Source organism: Pteronotus mesoamericanus, unplaced genomic scaffold (genome assembly GCF_021234165.1).
Source record: "Pteronotus mesoamericanus isolate MK-2021 breed Mesoamerican mustached bat unplaced genomic scaffold, CSHL_Meso_final contig_90, whole genome shotgun sequence".
In the NCBI taxonomy this organism is placed as follows: Eukaryota; Metazoa; Chordata; class Mammalia; order Chiroptera; family Mormoopidae; genus Pteronotus; species Pteronotus mesoamericanus.
In genome coordinates this window covers 22,227,709-22,247,682 of record NW_026555277.1, presented here as the reverse complement: position 1 = coordinate 22,247,682, position 19,974 = coordinate 22,227,709, and the positions used below count along the sequence as shown (strand labels likewise).

General features: G+C 39.0%; 1 protein-coding gene and 1 pseudogene across 2 annotated transcripts; one reads left to right on the top strand and one right to left on the bottom strand.

The window, feature by feature from the left end:
- The first annotated feature begins 4 nt into the window (after positions 1 to 4).
- NIF3L1 (NGG1 interacting factor 3 like 1) lies at positions 5 to 18,587 on the top strand. Of its 2 annotated transcripts, none has more exons than XM_054585855.1 (7): positions 5 to 30; positions 1,881 to 2,341; positions 3,415 to 3,577; positions 6,389 to 6,515; positions 8,387 to 8,525; positions 10,143 to 10,226; positions 16,270 to 18,587. In XM_054585855.1, exons 2-7 carry the CDS (start codon positions 1,906 to 1,908, stop codon positions 16,452 to 16,454), a joined length of 1,134 nt encoding a protein of 377 aa, XP_054441830.1. In that variant the 5' UTR covers positions 5 to 30; positions 1,881 to 1,905; the 3' UTR covers positions 16,455 to 18,587. The 2 variants fall into 2 exon arrangements, with proteins under 2 accessions (XP_054441830.1, XP_054441829.1); XM_054585854.1 differs by lacking the exon at positions 5 to 30 and adding an exon at positions 1,644 to 1,790.
- Positions 18,117 to 19,286, bottom strand: LOC129080435 (centrosomal protein of 19 kDa-like; annotated as a pseudogene).
- Between the last annotated feature and the right edge of the window lie 688 nt (positions 19,287 to 19,974).

The window sequence follows — 19,974 nt, the reverse complement described above, 5'->3', positions numbered from 1 at the left end:
AGTGACGCACGAGGAGTCTTTCCAGGACCGGTGAGTCTTGAGCGATTTAAATTACTGCGCACCGTGGGTTCGAGCAGGCTTTGGCTGTTTTCCCAGTGCAGCCGCGAAAGGAAGAGAGGAGTTAGGGGCAGAAAACTGGCTTGCCGCATGAAAACATGGGACTCTTGGGGCAGGAGTCTTGAGTCACGGGCTTACCGGCTCTGCCACTTGAGCTTGTCATTATCCCGGCAAAGGCCTGAATGTAGACCAGGGAACGTTAAAAAGGGCAGTTTACAGGCTGTAAAGTAGGACCTACTTAGTTACAACAGTGCTGACTCTAGGTCAGGTATTGCCCCCAGCTTTACGTTTAAATCTTGGCGACACCGTGAACCTGGTATTTCCAATTTTAAGAGGTGTAAATTTGTTACACAGCTGTGACTCTGGGAGGTCTGTGGTTTTAGAGTCGGTGCTCTTACTCAACATGCTATGCTGCTTCCCATTGTTTTTAATTGTGGCATCAAGCGGCACAGCTTTGCATTTCCGAATCTGTGAAATGAGAGATGTTCTTTTATTTCCAAGGGCCCTTTCAAATATAACAATAGGTAATAAGTACGGACGGCCCACAGGAGCTTCACTTTCGCGCTTGCCAAATTCAGAAGAGTCTGGAGTGGAGTAATATCAGGACGGGAAATCTAAGAGAGTGGAAGTGGTATAAAGACGTTAGAAGATCTTTCAGGACCCTAGGCTCTGGAGGTTAACAGAGGCTACATCACTTCAAATCATAGATTAAATAAGTACTCACATTTCATAATAAATATTTTAGCTGTAGAAGTGTTTTAAAAGTTGCTTTTGAAATCATTGGATTATGAATATTTAAATGTACAACTGGCCGTGCTTTCCTGTTAATTATTGTGCATACTATTGTGTGAAATACTTTTCTTCCAAAACAGAAGTGTTCATGGATACTAATTTTAAGAATGGAGTTGACAGTGTTAACTTTTGTGTTGGATATTGCTGTCTAGAAGGCTTACAGGCTCTGGGCACTTTCCCACCTTAGAGCCCAGCCTGCCTGTAGCAGGTGTTGGTTCAGGGGCAACAGCTCCACTTTTCCCGCCTTGGCCCTACCCATTTGTAGTGACACGCCTGTGCATCTAATGAAGCACTTAACTATTTATATTTATATATACACATATATATATGTATATATATTTGTTATTTTTGGGGTAAGTACTTTTTCATACCAATATATACCACCCTAACTCCAAATTCTGCTGTGATGGGGGAAGGGGGACTACGCCAGTGTGTGCAATAAGCATTTAGTGCTGGCCTATGTTGGTGATTCTAAGTATATAAAAGATAGTTCCTGTTTTCCAGTAGCATTAACATACTGGGGAGACCGACAAGGATATAATATTATGAGAATACTAGGGCAGAATAGGGCAGGACATGAAGGAGAGGGACACTGAAAAGGAAGGATTGTCAAGAAAAGCTTTATTTAGGAAGTTGATGGGGATTTAGAAGGAAGGGTAATATTTAGAGAAATGGAGAAGGCAGGAGAGGGGTTGAAGAAGGGATGGGAAGAACAAGGATGTGGTAGGGAGGGGCTGGGGAGAATGTGGTAAATGTTTGTGTATTGTGTACCAGGCATGTGCCAGGTGACTTACACATGTTAATCCATTTGTTCTTCTGGATGATCTGTGAGGCAGATTGTAGTGTTTCTGTTTTATACATGAGGAAATGGTCAGAGAGGTTGAATGACTTACCTAAGATACCGTGTGCTGATAAGTGACAGAGGCAACATCTGGAACCAGGTATGTATGACGGTAGCTCTTCTGCTCATGTTTTACAAAGGTCCAGGCCTAAAGTGTGCATGTGTACCATTTTCTGTATTTTGCTTTCAGATACTCAGTTGTACCTGATTTCTGCATGTTGTCATCTCATATACAACTGGTCTCCACAACAGTCCGGCTTGTTCATTCCCTGATCCGCAATCCTTCCTGTTCCTGCATGGATTTGAAGGCTCTCCTTTCCTCCTTGAATGACTTTGCGTCCCTCTCATTTGCTGAGAGTTGGGACAATGTTGGATTACTGGTGGAACCAAGTCCACCACATGCTGTAAACACACTCTTCCTGACCAATGACTTGACAGAAGAAGTGATGGAGGAGGCGCTGCAAAAAAAGGCTGATTTCATTCTCTCCTACCATCCACCTATTTTCCGACCCATGAAGCGCATAACCTGGAAAACCTGGAAGGAACGCCTGGTGATCCGGGCTCTGGAGAACAGAGTCGCTATTTACTCTCCTCACACAGCCTATGATGCTGCACCCCAGGGAGTCAACAACTGGTTGGCCAAAGGGCTTGGTGAGAAGCCTCTTCTTCTCTTATGTTTCATATTTTCCCTATAAATGCTTTGAAATTTTAGCATCTCTTTGTAATAGAATTTTAACTGCTTGACACATGGGACCATTATTCTATGTTTACAAAATATATTTACAAATAAGGTTGCTGAAATCTGGCAATTAAATTGCATTTGAAAAATAAAATTATTATTATTAATGAATAAGGATAACATAGGAAATCCTCACAGCTACACTGAGCTTTGTGATTCCTCACTCATATAGTATAGCACCTACCACCCAAGCACTCCAGAAATGCTTGTGAAATTGAATTGAAAGCTCAGGCTTCTCTAGAATATACTAATATATCACCCAAACAGGCTTCAGAGTTTTAATGAGGGAATTTAGCGTATGTGTCTTAGCTTTATTTTTAGTAAGTCTTTGTAGTTTACGCACTCATTTTGGCCTGAAGCTTTTATCAGGATATAATCTGGATTGATGTAGTCAGGTAGATTATGAGCATTTGCACCCCGAATCGTTGTTTACATGAGTAAATTTAGTAAGCAGTCACAATTTTATGTATCATCTAAAAACTCATGCATCAGCCTTGGCTGGTGTGGCTCAGTGAATTGAGCACCAGCCTACGAACCAAAGGGTCCCTGGTTCGATTCCCAGTCTAGGCACATGCTTGGGTTGCAGGCCAGGTCCCCAGTGGAGGGTGCACGAGAGGTAACCACACATTGCTGTTTCTCCCCTACTCTTTCTCCCTCCCTTCCTCTCTCTCTAAAAATAAATAAAATTTAAAAAATTAATAAAAACTCATGCATCACTCTCTCTTATCCAAACATTTCTGGTTTTTAAGAGTCTCCTGGAAAGTAATTCTGAAAATAAATTTGATTTTGTATGTCTGTATTAAATCCCTCATTTTGGGTACTGCTGGATGTATATGTAAAGGATATGCATATTTGTGTATACTATATAAGCATCTGAGAATGAACTTTTTAAAAATACTAAGTTTTATGTTTTGCCTATAATAGTTTATCTTTTTAATTTAAAAAAACCCACAAAACTCCCATTTTCCTACATTTTTTTCCTTAGGAGTTTGCACCTCCAGGCCCATACATCCTTCCAAAGCACCTAACTACCCAACAGAGGGAACACACAGAGTAGAATTTAATGTTAACCACACCCAAGACCTGGACAGAGTCATTTCTACAGTGAAAGGAATTTCAGGTGTTTCTGTCACCTCTTTTTCTGCTAGGTACAGTATATTTTTCTCTTTTTTTGGTGGGTATTTGTTAAGGATCTTCCTTACAAATTCTATAATTCTGACATTTAGGTTTGAAACAAATTATTTTCTTTGTCATGTGCTTACAAAGCAGCATGCTTCTTGTTTGGGTCCTCAAGGAGGAGAACTACAGGAGCCTTCCAAAGCAATAAATACGATAATACTATTTCCTATGTGGGAGGAACTGTATATATTGCATACAGTATTTTTCATATTCCTGGTAATGGTGAAAAGTAGTTTTTTTTAACTTAGGATACACACATACCTCAGAGATATTGTGGGTTTGGGCCCAGACAAGCATAATGGAGTGTAATAATAACATGAGTTGTAATCTTTTTGCAGGTGGAGGGGCTTGCCTTCATTTTATTAAAAACACTCAACACCTGTGAAGTTCAATAAAATGAGGAATATCTGTATATAGATAAACTCTGGTGATATACTGATAACATAGGTTTACTTTTATCAGTTCCCAGCAAATCAGTGATTTTTCAAGCCCTTTAAAGGAAAAATACATTAAAGTGCCTCTTATAAGAGGCATTCATTTATTTAGGACAGGTACCAAAATGTTGCCTCATAGGAGATCTTCTTTTAGGTTAATTTATCCTATAAAAGACAAGTTAGTCCTGGCTGGTGTAGCTCAGTGGATTGAGTGCCGGCCTGTGAACCACAAGGTCGCTAGTTCTGTTCCCAGTCAGGGCACGTGCCTGGGCTGTGGGCTGGGTCCCTGGATGGGGTGAGTGAGAGGCAACTAGTCGATGTTTCTCATGTCAATATAGCTCTCCCTCTCTTTCTCCCTCCCTTCCCCTCTGTCTAGAAAAAAACTAAATCAAGTCTTTAAAAAAAAGGACAAGTTATACTAATCTAGGATTTAATTGTTTAAAAAACAAAGAAATATAATGACTTTTTAGTAAAATGGAACTCTGTCAGGCTACAACAAAAAGTGACTTTTTGATGAGTTGCTTATGTATTGATACCTCATAGTAAAAACCATTGCAGGTGTTCTCTAACAGTATTGGAAAATTTTTTGAATCTCAAGAAAAATTATTTATAGGACTTTGCATAGATTCTAGTCCTGGATTTCTTTTACCATACTGAAATACTGTCTAAGTACTGAAATTAAAAAAAAATTATACAAGTAAAGCATGAAAAATTTAAATAATACAGAAATCCTTGTCCCTTCTACTCAATTCTAGTATCTTCAACTCAAGCCATCTTTTTCCTTGCTTTCAGAAAAATGGGTATCTTTCCAAACACGCATAGAGACATGAAGAAATGTATAGTTTAGTTTTATTCATTGTTCTCTTAATTAAATGGTAGGTGTATTTACCTTTTTACTAATAAGATGTCTTAGAGATCTTTCCATGTAGGTATATAAGATCTCTTTTTAACTACTGAGTAATGTTTCTTATTATGGATATACTGTCAATTCTTTAAGCATTCCTCTTCCTAACTGATGGACTTAAAAAAAAAAACTGATGTGTATTCAGTTTGGTTCTGGTTTTACCACATTACCGGTAATATCTGGGTTTTACCACTTGTCAGGGCCCAGTCATTGTTTTTGATTTTTATTTTCAAAGCTTCACAGATAATTACAATACTGACAACTACACGCCCAGATTATATTTTAAGGTGACTTTTAGTTCTATAATAGAATTTCATATTTAGAGTTTATAGTTAAATATAAAACTTGCTTAAAAAAAAAAGAAAAGCACCATGGCTGGTGTGGCTCAGTGGATTGAGCACCAGCCTGCAAATCAAAGGGTCTCTGGTTCAATTCCCAGTCAGGGCACATGCCTGGGTTGGAGGCCAGGTCCCTGGTGGGAAGCGCTTGAGAGGCAACCACACATTGATGCTTCTCTCTCTTTCTCCCTCCATTCCCCTCTCTAAAAATAAATAAATAAAATCTTTGGAAATAAAAAAAAAATTCATTCATTCATTTATTCAGAGAGAAATGGAAGTGAGGAAGAAAGAGACAGAAATATCAATAGATAGGTTACCCCTCGTGCACCCCCAACTGGGGACCTGGCCCGCAACCCAGGCACGTGCCCTGACCAGCAGTGGAACCAGCAACCTTTCAGTTTGCAGGCTAGCGCTCAACCCACTGACCCACACCAATCAGGGTCAAAATTTTCTTGATGCCAGTCTTTTTGGAGAGGCTCTACATCATTGCTTCTCAAAAGGTTATTCAAGATGCCCTGCATCATTGTTAATGGGGTACTTACGAAAAATATAGATTTTTGTCTTCATCCCAGGTCTATGTAATTAGAATGGGATTTCCTTGAGAATCTGTCCAGGAAATTCTTGTATGCAGTGATGTTTGAAATGAACTTCTTCAGGGCTTTAAAAAGAATTCAGTTTGCCTCAGCCCATTGATCGGTGTTATTTCACTGGATCTGTAACAGGGACTGGCAGTCATCATTTTAGGAGGTGACGCATGACTGGATTAAGAACAGATAGAACAGTGATTTCAGGGTGAGGTCCTTGGGCCAGCAACATCAGCATCACTGGGAACTTGTTAGAACAGTAATTTCTCAGACTCCGCCTAGACCTACTGAATGAGAACTGGGGGTGGGGCCCAACCGCCTGTGATTGAAATCGTCCACAAGATGATTTTGATCCATTCTAAAGTTCGCGAAACACTATTCTAGAAAGTAATTTGGTTTGGGATTAAATCCTAAATTCCATATAAATTTAATCTCCTATTGTAGGAGATTGTAAATGACAATTATTTAAAATACATTTTGTTTATATTTATCCTAAACCAGTGAGTGACTTTTTTTCTAGGACTGAGGATGAAGAACAAACACGGATCAGTCTGAACTGTAGTCAGCAGGCTTTGATGCAGGTGGTGGCTTTTCTTTCCCAGAACAGACAACTTTATCAGAAGACTGAAATTCTGTCACTGGAAAAGGTAATAAAAATACCTTACATTGCTGAGCATTTTTGTTTGGCAAATTCATTTGTAAATTGTTAGATCAGTAGGCTATTAACTGCTATTTGAAGGAGGGCATATTCCCTGCAAGGTATGTTCAGAAAGGGACACATTCCAGGAGTAGAATAATGTTGGAACTTGCCTTATTGGGCTGCTATAACAAAATACCACAGACTGGATAGCTTATAGACAGATTTATTTCTCCCACTTCTGTAGACTGAGAAGTCCAAGATCATGGCCCTGCAGATCGGGAGTGGTGTCTGGTGAGAGCCCACTTCTGATTCATAGATGTGCCTTCTCTCTGTGTCCTCACGTGCTAGAAGGGATTAGGGACCTATCTGGACCCTCTCTTATAATGCACAAATTCCATTGGTGGGAGTTCTAACCTCATGACTTAAGCACCTCCCAAAGGCTTCACCTCCTAATACATTTGGGCGTTAGGTTTTCAACATGAATTTTGAGGGAACGGAAACACTTAGATCATAGTTGTAGTCTTCAGGGATAGAGACTCAGGTACAGGGTTATAGGTTTGGTCTCTTATTTTATGCCCTCTGCCTGGACCCTTTTATTCACTTCTTTAATTTAACAGCCATTTGTATAATGATTCCTATGTCTTTACTTTCTGGCTCAGTATGATTTCTTAAGTTGAAAAATGACAAAAACATATTTCCAACTAGTATCTAGACATTTTCCATTTACACAAATATTTCAGATAACAATAAATATATACAAATATTGACCTTATCCCCACTTTTCTTTTTTCTATTTCATCTGTGACATCATCATCTACCTTATTTTCCAAGTTTCCACAGTTCCTCCTGCCCCAGTAAATCCAAGCCCTGCTGATTCTGTACCCAAATCTGTAAAATATTTCTCCCTTCTATTTACTTTGCCACTACAGTAGTTGAAAACTTTGATATTCCCTCACTTGGAATGTGGGGGTGTCCTAGGTGGGCACCCACAGGAGGCAGCCCAGGCTTAGCATGCAAACCTTTCATGACCACCTGCGGCCCTTACGTCCAGCTTCTCAGTCGCCATCGTCTCGGTTGCTTCTCGGTTTAACTGAAAATAATCAGTTCAGCATTCTCGCCTAGAAATGAACTTCTGTTTAACTCATAGTCCAGAGTTAGTCACATTGCCCAATCTAACCCAGCGTGGGCATGAAGTACCATTCTACCATGTGCCAGGAAATTATGATGGATCCAATTAGCATACAAATCTTGGCATTTTATGAAACTGGTGATATTTTATACTGAAGTGCTACTAAGTGAATTGATTCACTACAGTTTCTGAGTCTTATAGACACTGTCTTTTGCTTTTGCCCTGCACACCAGTGAAACTGCTTTTGGATCCGCCCTCAGTGTACTCTTCTCACACCTGGACACCTTTGTGCATGTTCTCTGCTGAGAATGCCTTTCCGCCTTTCACCCTGTCCGTGTCCTTCCACACTGCACTTGACGTCACTTCTCCTTCAACGCCTTTCTCAGCTGTGTGCAAGACTCGAGTTCTTGTAAAACCTTTGTTTCTACTTTTTCCAAGTATCCCCAGCCCCAAGGCCCATTTAATTTATTTTGTCATTCCTTTGTGCTCTCGTTAAAAAATAGTACCTGCCTTGTATTTAACCACTTTTATTATTATTTATTTAAATACCTGCCTTACCAGGAGACTGTGAGTTCCTACAAGTCAGAGAATATTTTTTGTCAGATTTGGGTACAAACTTTAGCCTGGAGTTGGTTGTAAGGAGCTCACAGTGCGCATGTTACATTGATCTCAGCATGTGCTGTTTGTTCTATAGGTTTGCTTTCTAGGACTGATGATGGACAGTTTTTGTAATTTCTTTTTCTCTTCAGCCTCTGCTTCTACACACTGGAATGGGACGGTTATGCACACTGGACGAAACTGTCTCCTTGGCAACCATGATTGAGCGAATCAAAAAGCACCTAAAACTATCACATATTCGCCTTGCTCTTGGGGTAGGGAGGACCTTAGGTAAATGTCTCTTTTATTTGTCCAGTAAACATAATGTTAACATTGGGCACAAGCTGAAAGTCTTGACTGCGTTAATGTAAGTGGAAGAAAACCTGTTAGCAGTCACAAGAATGACTAACTGGTTTATGTTATTGATCAGGGTAGTCTAGGTTTTGCTGTAATAAGCATCTCATTGGCTTCAACAAGATTTATTTCTCTATCACACTCTGTTCATCTCAAATCAGCAGAGGAAATCTGCCCATTGTAGGCTGGTCACTGTTGCAGAGGGAAAGTTTTGGAGAGTCTAAAATAATCAGTTAAACATTCTAGCCTAGAAATGAACTTCTCTTTAACTCATAGTCCAGAGTTAGTCACATTGCCCAATCTAACCCAGTGTGGGCATGAAGTACCATCCTACGATGTGCCAGGAGATTAGGACGGATCCAATCACCATGCTATTCTTGGCATTTTACAATACTGGTGACACTTTATACTGAAGTGCTACTAAGTGAATTGATTCACTGCAGTTTCTGAGTCTTGTAGATGCCGTCTTTTCTTTTGGCTTTTCCCATTATTTTTGGGAACAAAAGGAATGAACAGGACATTTGTTGGACCCCTGCAGTTTGCCTGGCACTGTACTGAGTGAAGTATGTGAATTCCCACTGCAAAGGAGACCAGAGGTTGTGAGTGTGATTTCTGAGTTTCTTGGGTTCAAATTTTTCTGTCTTATTTCCTGCATGATTTTGACATGTTATTTAACCCCTTTGTGTCCTTGTAGCCACATCTGTAAAAACTGTAATAATAATAATAACCTAATTCATCCAGGTAGATGTGCATAATCCACATGACAGAGCACAGTGACTGGTATACATTAAGTGAGGTAAATGATCACTATTAGCTCTGTGGTAGGTATTAGCGTTCCCTTGTAGCAGTGAAAACATTGAGGTTCAGAGAGTTAAGTAACTTATCCAAAAGTCTACAGTTGGATCAAATAACTCATAAGAATTAATTTCCGAAGAAAACAGATGGCAGAGGTTGGCTTCAGATCGAACTCCAAAACCCCTCCTTTGAAATAGCACTATTGCGTGACCACTAATGAAATGTTCATCCTGGAAACCTAAGTGCTAAGTACTTGCTAGATTTTGCTTGAAAGTTTCTGTTATTTCACTCTTGAGGATGCTCTTTTTAAAGTAAGTATGGTATTTAAAAATGTGTCAAATCCATTTGTAGGATTCCTCTAATGAGCCCTTTTAGTTCTGCTTCCTTACCTGAGTACCTGCCTATCTCTTTTTGTTGCCTGGGGGCTCAGGTGAGGTTACCTACCCAGTACCACAAGAGTCAAGCCTAGCGCTGTACCCGTAGCATTATTCAGCGGTGCCTTATGTGAGCTAGAGCAGGTATATACATCCCAGGGAATAATAACCTTGCTTTGGGTTAGCTACGCAATACCAAAGAATAATCTGCTAGCCTATGTGAAGACGTGTTTTGTTGCTTTTTAAAATTCAGTAAGCAAAATTCATGTACTGCTCCTGAGACCAGGAGTGAAATCTGCATTACATTTAGGATTCTTGGTACAAACTATAACATTAAAATGAAGGGGAATTATAAAGTATTGCTCTCATTTCCTTTATCTTGAAGAATCCCAAGTCAAAGTTGTGGCTCTGTGTGCTGGTTCTGGGAGCAGTGTTCTGCAGGGGGCAGAAGCCGACCTTTACCTTACAGGTAGGACAGCCTTTGGGTCTTTCTTCTACCCTTTTGTGTGTCCTTTCCCAGCCTTGGTTTCTTTTTACAAGTTAAAAAATAGCAAATTTTAGGACAGCACCTGGCCTATAGATGGATCTAATAAATGTTTTGGAACCTGAACTAAATACGAACTACACCAAAATTGGAGACATAGCCATATTCTTTGTGGAGGGGAAAAATTCATTTAACAGTTTATTATTAGAATATTTTAAAATACTGATGTTTAGCATTTATTTAACCTATCTTCCTAAACATGATTTCTCTCAAATTTCATGTCACTTTTTACAAGTCACCTTAGGTAGAAAATGGTGCCTCTTACTCAAACCTAAGACAATCATCAGTTCCTATCAATTCTAGCTCCAAAATTTTTCTAGGACCTTACCCATTATCTCTAACCAGGCATCATCTCCTACTTGAAGAACATCATCAGGCCTCTAAATCTTAATCTTCCGCACACTCCTCAAATTTAACTTTCTTTTCTTCTTTTAATTATATTTTATTGATTATGCTACTACAGTTGTCCCAATATTTCCTTCTTTGTCCCCCTCCACCCAGCACCCCGTACTCCCTCAGGCCATCCCCACACCATTGTTCATGTCCATGAGTCATGTGTGTAAGTCCTTTGGCTACTCCATTTCCCATACTGCACTTTACATCTCCATGGCTATTCTGTACCTACCTATTTGTACTTCTTAATCCTCTCACCTCTTCATCCATCTCCCCACATCACTCGCCCATCTGGCAACTTATTTCTTTAAAAAGTCCATTTAACATTTCATATAATAATGGTTTGGTGATGATGAACTCCTTTAGTTTTGTCTTGTCTCGAAAGTTTTTTATATGCTCTTTGATTCTGAATGATAGCTTTGCTGGGTAGAGCAGTCTTGGCTGTAGGTCCCTGCTTTTCATGACTTTGAATATTTATTGCCAGTCCTTTCTAGCCTGCAAAGTTTCCTTTGAGAAATCAGCAGATAGTCATACGGGAACTCCCCTGTAGGTAACTAACTGCTTTTCTCTTGCTGCTTTTAAGGTTCTCTCTTTGTCTTTCACCTTTGGCATTTTAATTATGATGTGTCTTAGAATGGACCTCTTTGCATCCATCTTGTTTGGGTTCTCTGTGCTTCCTGGACTTGCATGTCCATTTCCTTCACTAAAGTAGGGAAGTTTTCTTTTATTATTTTTTTCAAGTAGGTTTCTAATTTCTGTCTCTCTTCTCCTTCTGGCACCCCTATGATGCCAATATTGGGCCTTTTGATGTTGTCCCATGGGCTGCTTACACTATCCTTATTTTTGTGAATTCGTTTTTCTTCTTATTTTTCTGATTGGTTGTGTTTTGCTTCCTTATGTTCCAAATCATTGATTTGATTCTCAGCTTTATCCACTCTACTGTTGTATCCCTGTAAATTGTTCTTTGTTTCAATTAGTGTATCCTTTGTTTCTGACTAGGTCTTTTTTACACTGTTGAAATCCTCACTAAGTTCTTTAAGCATTCTTATAACCAGTGTTTTGAACTCTGCATGTAGTAGCTTGCTTGTCTCCATTTTTTTTTAGTTCTTTTTCTAGAATTTTGTTCTGTTCTTTCATTTGAGCCATGTTTCGTCTCTTCACTTTGGCAGCCTCCGTGTGTGTGTTTCTATGTAAATATTACAAAGAGCTGCTATGTCACCCAGGCTTGGTAGAGTGGCCTAATGTAATAGGTGTCCTATAGGGTTCAGTGGCACAGCCTCCTCTAGTAGGGTACTCAAGGTGTGCCCACAGTATGGGCTGTATACACCCTCCTGTTGTTGTAGCCTTGATTGCTGTTGGCATACCGAAGGTCAGCCCCTGCCTGTGTTCTCTCCAGTGTCATACAGCATAAGCTACGAACCAGTCTGCAGAAGCTGCTACTGGTGTTGGGCTTGGAGGTCTGATGCGAGGCCAAGGTGTGAACCATGGCCAGCTGTTGCAAGTGCTGGGTCTGGGGCAACTTAGCGAGAGGTGTGGGGCTCGTTGAGGCCAGATGCTGCTTGTTTGATATAATTTAGGAAAGTCTGAAGCACGGGTGAAGACCGATCATTCATATGGAAAGGCCACTGGAAACAGCTTGGGTGGGCCTGAAAGTTGGGTGGGGCAGGGCCTCAGGGAATCACCAGGGTGGGGCAAACAGTATGAGCCAGGTTGATGGAGTCTCAGATATGTTGCCCACCAGCCAGCTCTGTGGCTCTGGGGTAGAAAGCTCAGAAAAGGAACTGTGGCCTTTGCCAGCATTTCTGTCTGGGAGAAAGCTGCCCCTCCAGTTCTTGCCCTGATGCCAGACAATGCATTTCCTCCCTGTATGTCTCAGATGCTTTTCAGTCTGCTGCCCCAGAGCTAGAGCTCAGAGGGAGTTATTCTGAGTAAGTATGTGCATGGGCCCTGTTAGAGGAGCTGCGAGGGAGGTCAGCAGTGTCTCTCTCTCCCCAGCCTTAATCCCCACTAGTTTTTGTAGCCACAAGTTATGGCAACTTCTCTTCTTGGCACTGGAACCCTGGGCTGGGCGGCCTGGTGTTGGGCTGGGACCCTTCACTCCTTGGATTTTTATCCCTTGTGATTTTTAATCCACCACGTGTGTGTGGGACCAGCCCCTTCCATGCCTCTGCCCCTCCTACCAGTCACAGTGTAGTTTCTTTTCTAACTCTGTAGTTGTAGGACTTTGATTCAGCTCAATTTCTGACGGTTCTAAATGGTGGTGGTTCTAAAGTTTAGTTGTAAGTTTGATGTGGTTATGCGAGGAAAGGAACTGTATTTACCTGTGCCACCATCTTGACCAGAAATCTCCAAAATTAACTTTCAAAAGTACAAATTTGATGGTGTATAATATTCTGGCCAAAAATCCTTCAGTGATTTCCCTCATCTGTCCCGGTGCAGCCTGAATGTTTCATCCCCTTTCACTTAGCCGTAGTTTGTGGTGTTTTTCTCTCCCTAGAATGTCACGTTCTTGCTCCTTTCTTTGTATTTCTAGAGATAAGCTGAAAGAAACTTCCTAGAAACTTTTTCTGCCATCCTCTGACTCCTGCCCCTGATGGTCATACCTTCCTCTCCCATTCCTGTCACTTTGTCCTTAACTTCCTATTGCATTTCTATTTGACTTTAGTGTTCGGCTCCCCGTCTTCTCACTGACTTGTAACATGGCTCATCATTCCGCCGAAGGCTTTGGAGGCACTGTGTACACTTGCTGCTACCAGCTGTATTTCCACCTCTACTCCTTCTCAGTGTTCGGAGAGGGAGTTAAAGGTCTCTTTTCCCACTTCTAGGATCAAGACTCTAGGGCCTCAACCCTCTGGCTATTCCCTGGCTACTTCTGTGCCTCCTCATTACTGTGCCTCTCCTGCCTCCCACACCCACAACTTACTAGCACACCTTCTCACAAAAGCTGACATACTTGAAACATTGTCACAGCCAGAAGTATAGAGGTGCAGCATCTGAGCAAGCCTGATGTAATCGCTCTGGACCCATTGAAAATGCACATAACTGTTACCTGCTTTCTATTTTATCCCTCTGAAGATAAAAGATTTTTATAAGCCCTCAATCTCGTACCAGATTGAAATAAGCTTTTAATGTATATGCAATTTGACAGACTAACTTAACAGCATGGTGTGCGACTAATTGTAACATTTTACTTTGAAGGAAATTCAGAGCTTTAGAACAGCTGCAGGAATAGTACAATGAAGTTCTATATGCCCTTCACCTATATTACTAATGGGTGTATTTTCCCATGTTTGTACATTCTGTCTCTCTCTGTACATATTATATGTGTGTATAAGTATATATTTATATACTCCCCCCCCAAACCATTTTGTAATAAACTGCAGATACGATGACTTTTACCCCTAAATAATTCAGCATATATCTCCTGAGAACAAGAACATTCTCTTATATGACCATGGAACAGTGATCAAATTCATGAATTTAAGCCCTGGCTGGTGTGGCTCCATGGATCGAGCACCGGTCTGTGAACCAGATGGTTCCAGGTTCAATTCCTGGGCAGGGCACATGCCTGGGTTGTCGACCAGGTCCCCAGTTGGGGGCAGGCAAGAGGCAACCAGTCGGTGTTTTTTTCCTCATTCTCCCTCCCTTTCCCTCTCTCTAAAAATAAATAAAATCTTTTTAAAAAGGAATTTAATATTGTTAAAACACTTATTTAATATACATTCTATATTCAGATTTTGCTAATGGATCAAAATTTGTAGCATTCCTTTTTCTGACCTATATACAGTCCATTATCACACACTGCATATGGAATAGTTCCTCAGCTTTGTCTTCAGAGCATTGACATTTTTGAAGAGTGTAGGCCATTTGCTTTGGTATTATATTTCTCAATTTGAGATGTCTGATTGTTTCTTCATAAATAATGACTTTTTTAAATTTTTTTTTTTTAATTATAAAGCAGTATGTGCATCAGATAAATTCACAGTTCCAAAATGTTGAGATGTCCTTCCTATCTGTTTAATTGGGGAAATAGAAAATATCTTCATACCTGGCTGACTTTAGATGTCTATGAGCTGTGAAGTATCACTTTGAATAAAATTTCAGGGATGAGAAGCACCAGTCAAAAGACCAAATATACAATATAGGCCTCTGCTGCTGTTCATCACCCCTTCCATTGAGCTTGACATGGATAGGTTGTTAAGGGTAATATCCTAGAAAGACCAGCAGATGGGGAACTTGCTTCTTGAAGATACTGCATAAATTCTCATTTGCTTTTTCTTTCCCACAGCTACAATTCTGTGCCAAGCTTTTCTTGCCTTTGCTTTTGCTTTGTTATTATTGTAGGGTCTTCATGGATTTCCCCACCTTCACGTGTTCTCCAGCCAGTGCATTTATAATAACCTGGGCAGCCAACTTGTCTCTCCTGCAGCATGGCTTCTAATTGGGCCACCTTAGTGTCTTTTTCTCCTTTTACTTTACTATTTATTATAGATTAAGATGTTTTAAAAGGTACTTGAATAAAAAATATTCCTTATAATGAAATAACACATATTGGGGGGTGGAAATGTGGGCAATTAAAAATTTGGGGGGACACTGGTGGGTTGGCTCAGTTGGTGGAGTGTCATTCTGTACACCAAAAGGTTGCAGGTTCAATCCCCTGTTCAGGGCGCGTGCAAGACAAAACTGATCAGTGTTTCTCTCACATTGATATTTATCTCTCTCCCTTCCTCTTGCTCTGGTATCAACAAAAAATATCCTCAGGTTGAGGATTAAAAAAAAATTTTTTTCTGTGGAGGGAAAACCCTTTTTTCTAAGAACCTTTTTTTCCCTATATTTTTTCATGCCTTTGTACTTCTCTATATATTTTTAAATTATGCTTTTTATGAACAAGCCAAATTTTGCACAAAATATTTTTTCTCTTAAATTAGAAGTCATCTGACTTATAAATGGTGTTTTTAAGAATTCAGGACATTTGAGTTTTCCCAAAATCTTTTCACAAGAGATCCTCTCCCAGCAATAAAAGATTTCTAGGAGTTTTGCCTGAGTCAAAGGAAAATACCATTTTTAGAGATACCATGAAGCTCCTTTCATCATCATGAAGTAGACTAGGGTTGATGCCAAAAAATTTGGTGCTTCCAAAGCATAAAAGTCTTCTTCTAGAAAGTATACCTAGGATATTCTTGAAGTATTTGTTATTTAATATTACATAAGAAAGTTTCTGAAAGCCCCATTTTATTTAGTAGCCAGTCATCTGTTTATTGTGGAAACAATTTGAGTGGGTGTTCTTACAGGACTAGTTCTGGCAGAATTAGATACTGTTGGATATGTGAGTTTCAATACTTGTGTTGGGTCTGCCAAGGAGAAAGAATTTAGAATTCTCTGTAGGATGGTCTCTGTGTTTTTTTCAATTGGAGGACATGTAAGAAACTACGTAACTTTCTAGATTTATATGTAGTTCTGCTGTATTATGTTTGCTTCACACAGGATGCATATATAATCTTTCTGCTGTTGTCGTTCAGCATTCCACAGACTCTGTGTCTAATCTTTAAGTATTTGTTCTCTTTCTCTGTGGCAGGTGAGATGTCCCATCATGATATTTTAGATGCTGCTTCCCAAGGAATAAATGTCGTCCTCTGTGAACATAGCAACACTGAACGAGGCTTTCTGTCTGATCTTCAAGATATGCTGAGTGCTCATTTGGAGAATAAGATTAATATTATCCTGTCAGAAACAGACAGGGACCCTCTTCAGGTGGTATAATGTGTACAGGAATAGGATGACAATCTACAAATCATTTCACTTCTAATTCAAATGTACAACACAAATCAGTGGTTTGTATCTTTCTGAAAGAATGTTTTAGAATATACACCTGGTTTTTTTAACTTCTGATCACTTCTTGTTTTTTAATATACTTCACTAAACATTCTCCAGTTTTTAGGGTAAAAACTGTAATGTAACTATCATTAAAGAACAAATGAGTATAAAGATGATTAAAAGGATGATTATAAAGAACAAAATATTATAAACTCTACGTGAGGTTGACTAAAATCTGTTAACATTCTTCGAAAATAGTTCAAGTAATCCTCTCCTTAGATTAATTATGATAGGTGGGATGTGTCATTCTGGATCTCTCTGTAGTTAAAATATACTTTAAATATTTGGGATTGAACACTTATTTCTATGTAGTAATCTCTAGGAGGTGATATGGTCTGTATGTGTATTCTTAGATTACTAATCTCTGCCCCTAAATTTCAGAATCTGAATGAGATTTATCAGGATGAGGTTTGGGTTTTTTCCCTTAATATACACAATCATTATTTATATAACTTGTTTTAGTATTTTTTAGGTAACTTATCTGTAATTAGTAATATAAAATGATGATTGGCTCTCAATACTAGTGATTATTTATACAATAATTTTGTGCCAGACACTCCGCTAGTTGCTTTATAAACACTTTCAATTCCTTATAAGCAAGCCTACAGGTATTATACCCATTTTTGAGAACTAGCAAACCGCAACAGTCATCTCACCTCCCAGGGTGCAGAAAAACACATTCTAAACAATGCTGCTGGCTCCACGTTTGAATTAGGTGGGGGAAAGAAATTTAGACTTCTAAGAGTTTTCTTCCTCTTTTTTTGGCAGGCAGAACCTATTATTCATTTATTATGGGTAGAATTCCCATTTTGCAAACAAACCTCTTACTTTTGGGAAGTTCAGGGTTTCAAAATGTCTTTGGTGTATATTTCTAGATACCGGAGGGGCAGAATTCCCCTGCTGCTCATCAAATGACATGCACTTGCAGCTGCAGAGCATTGTGCAGGAGTATTTTTCTATTCCAGAGCGAAATACTTACAAAACAGAGTTAAATATATATATACGTAGTGCATACAGGATAACCCCCTGGTAACCATATATGCTCCCCAATCTTCTCAAACTATAATTTGCTTACTGTCCCAAGTTTTATCTCTACTACTCTTCCTCTCTTTTTTCCTGCCATTTCTCTCATCTGGAATCCTGTCTAAGTTCCTACTCAGATACTACCATTTCAAGGACCAAAGTCTCATCTAGCCACTAAAAGGCCTCCCTATTCTACAGTAATCTAGGCTCTGACCTTTATCACATTTATCAAGCATTTGGCTTTAATCTTTGTGCTGCCTAATACTGTTAATTAGCTTTTCAAAAGTTTTTGACATATCATCCACTTAGATTATAAGCACCTTAAAGTCAGATTCCTATATTTTTTTCTGTATTACTCATGCACCTATGTAGCAGACGCTCTACATGTCCTAGTTTTGAAAAGTAACATAATCCAAATGTGACACAACATGTACATTTAGTGTTCTTGACAGACTTTCTAGAACTAATCCACATTCTCTGTACAAACATGGAGTTTCTGCTAGCCCAATAAATTTGTTTTGGGAATCAGAACTCATCAGCTGACTCTGTCCTAGCCACAGGACTGCAGTTGTTCATCCCATGGGACCTCAACTCTGATGTCATAAACAAAATTTGGATCATCCTTCAGATTTTTCTAAAAAGTTCTTCCATGATGCTCTTCCTTTTGGCAAGTTCTGTCATCTAGTTTGCTCAGATCTTCCTCAGGATCAATGATTGTTTCCCATGGAATTTGTTACATTGTTTTTCCAAACTCTGCCCCTACAAGTAACGGAAAAAATTGGAAAATACTGTAACTTCACTTGCCTTCACTCGCTTTCTCAGGGACTTGTTCCAGGTAACTCTTGTGTCCCGGATTATTTTACTGTTCAGCTTCTCTGTTGCAATATGAAAAGTTTGACAGGCATGATGCACTGGCAACTTTACCCCTTCATTTCATTCTCATAGACCAAGATAACAGCTGGATGTTAGAACCTAATCGCACGTTTCTTGGCAATGCATATCATTCTCACATACACTTCATGGTAAATCAGAGGAAATCAGATGAAGATGTGTTAGTCACATAAGTGTAAGTCACACTTCCCGGAAGTGGAGGTGCAGGCTGAGAGCTGGGCAAGCGGGCTCCCAAGCCAGCTTGGTGATGGTCAAGATGGGGGCCAACCTGAAAGCTCTTTTAGCAATTTTTTTTTAAGTTAAGCAGAGTTTATTAATGGTTCCCCTAACTCAATGATCTTGTTGAATGACATATTCATATATTAAAATGACAAATGATGCTAAGAATGTCCAGTCTGTTGTAGCACAAAAACTGACTGCTGCCTCATAATATAAGGAATTCAGACTTAACGCCAAGTTTGTAGGGTATAAATGTCTTTATTACATCCTCTGTGCTTTTTCTTGGCCTATTTACTATTTTATTAAGAGCAGCCAGAAAAATCTTTCAAGGTTTCAGGTCTGTTCAATCTTGCCAGAAGCAGTAACAGCAAAAATTGGAGCCTTAGCAGTCAAACTCTGACAGAGTTTGAGGCACACTGATGCTGAAACAAGGTAATGAAGGGCATGTAATTCTACCAAAATCTTCATCAGATCTGTAAGATGCACTCAAATTTTTGAGTAACTTAAAGATGTTTTTAGTAGAAAAACAAAACCAATATTATAAATGAAAGATTCTGTCCAAATTGGCTTTTTATTAATAGTAAAAAGTATGGACACATACTGCTTGCAAAAAATATAGGCACAAAAATTATAAAAATAAATTAGTAGATATTTGAAGGCAAATGTAAAGTTTGCACATTAGGTCATTAAAGATTTTGTATACTTTTTTATACTGTGAGTTATTTATAAACTAGATATATTAAGCGCAAAAAAAAATTGGCAAGGTGCAAACCAGCAAGTATCATATGCTAACATTTGTTTTTAAAAGGAAAAAATATAGACAAAATCCCTTACATGTGCATAGACTACCTCTGGAAGATTAAACTATCAAAACTATCAATGATTGCCTATGGGAGTGGATCAGGAGTAGGAAAGAAACTGCTTTTCATCGAATAGCTTTTGGTACAATTTTTAAAAATTTTAATCATGTACAAAATTCTTAAATATATTGATTAGTAACTGTATTTAAGATTAAACCTTTCATACACAAATTTAACATGAAATTCATTATATGCCACAAAGATGACTTGAAAAGTCTTTGAGTTTTAGGTGTATTTGATAGAGAAATCAAGATTAATTTAAAGCTAGCCATTAATATGCTACTTACCTGCATGTTATTTTAGGACAAAAAAATATGTCAATATACAAGAATAGTTAAATTTTTATTTTCTGTTGAAAATAATGATTAAAATGTAATTCAGAAGTGTATTTCTCTAGCCTGGTTTCTAACTTG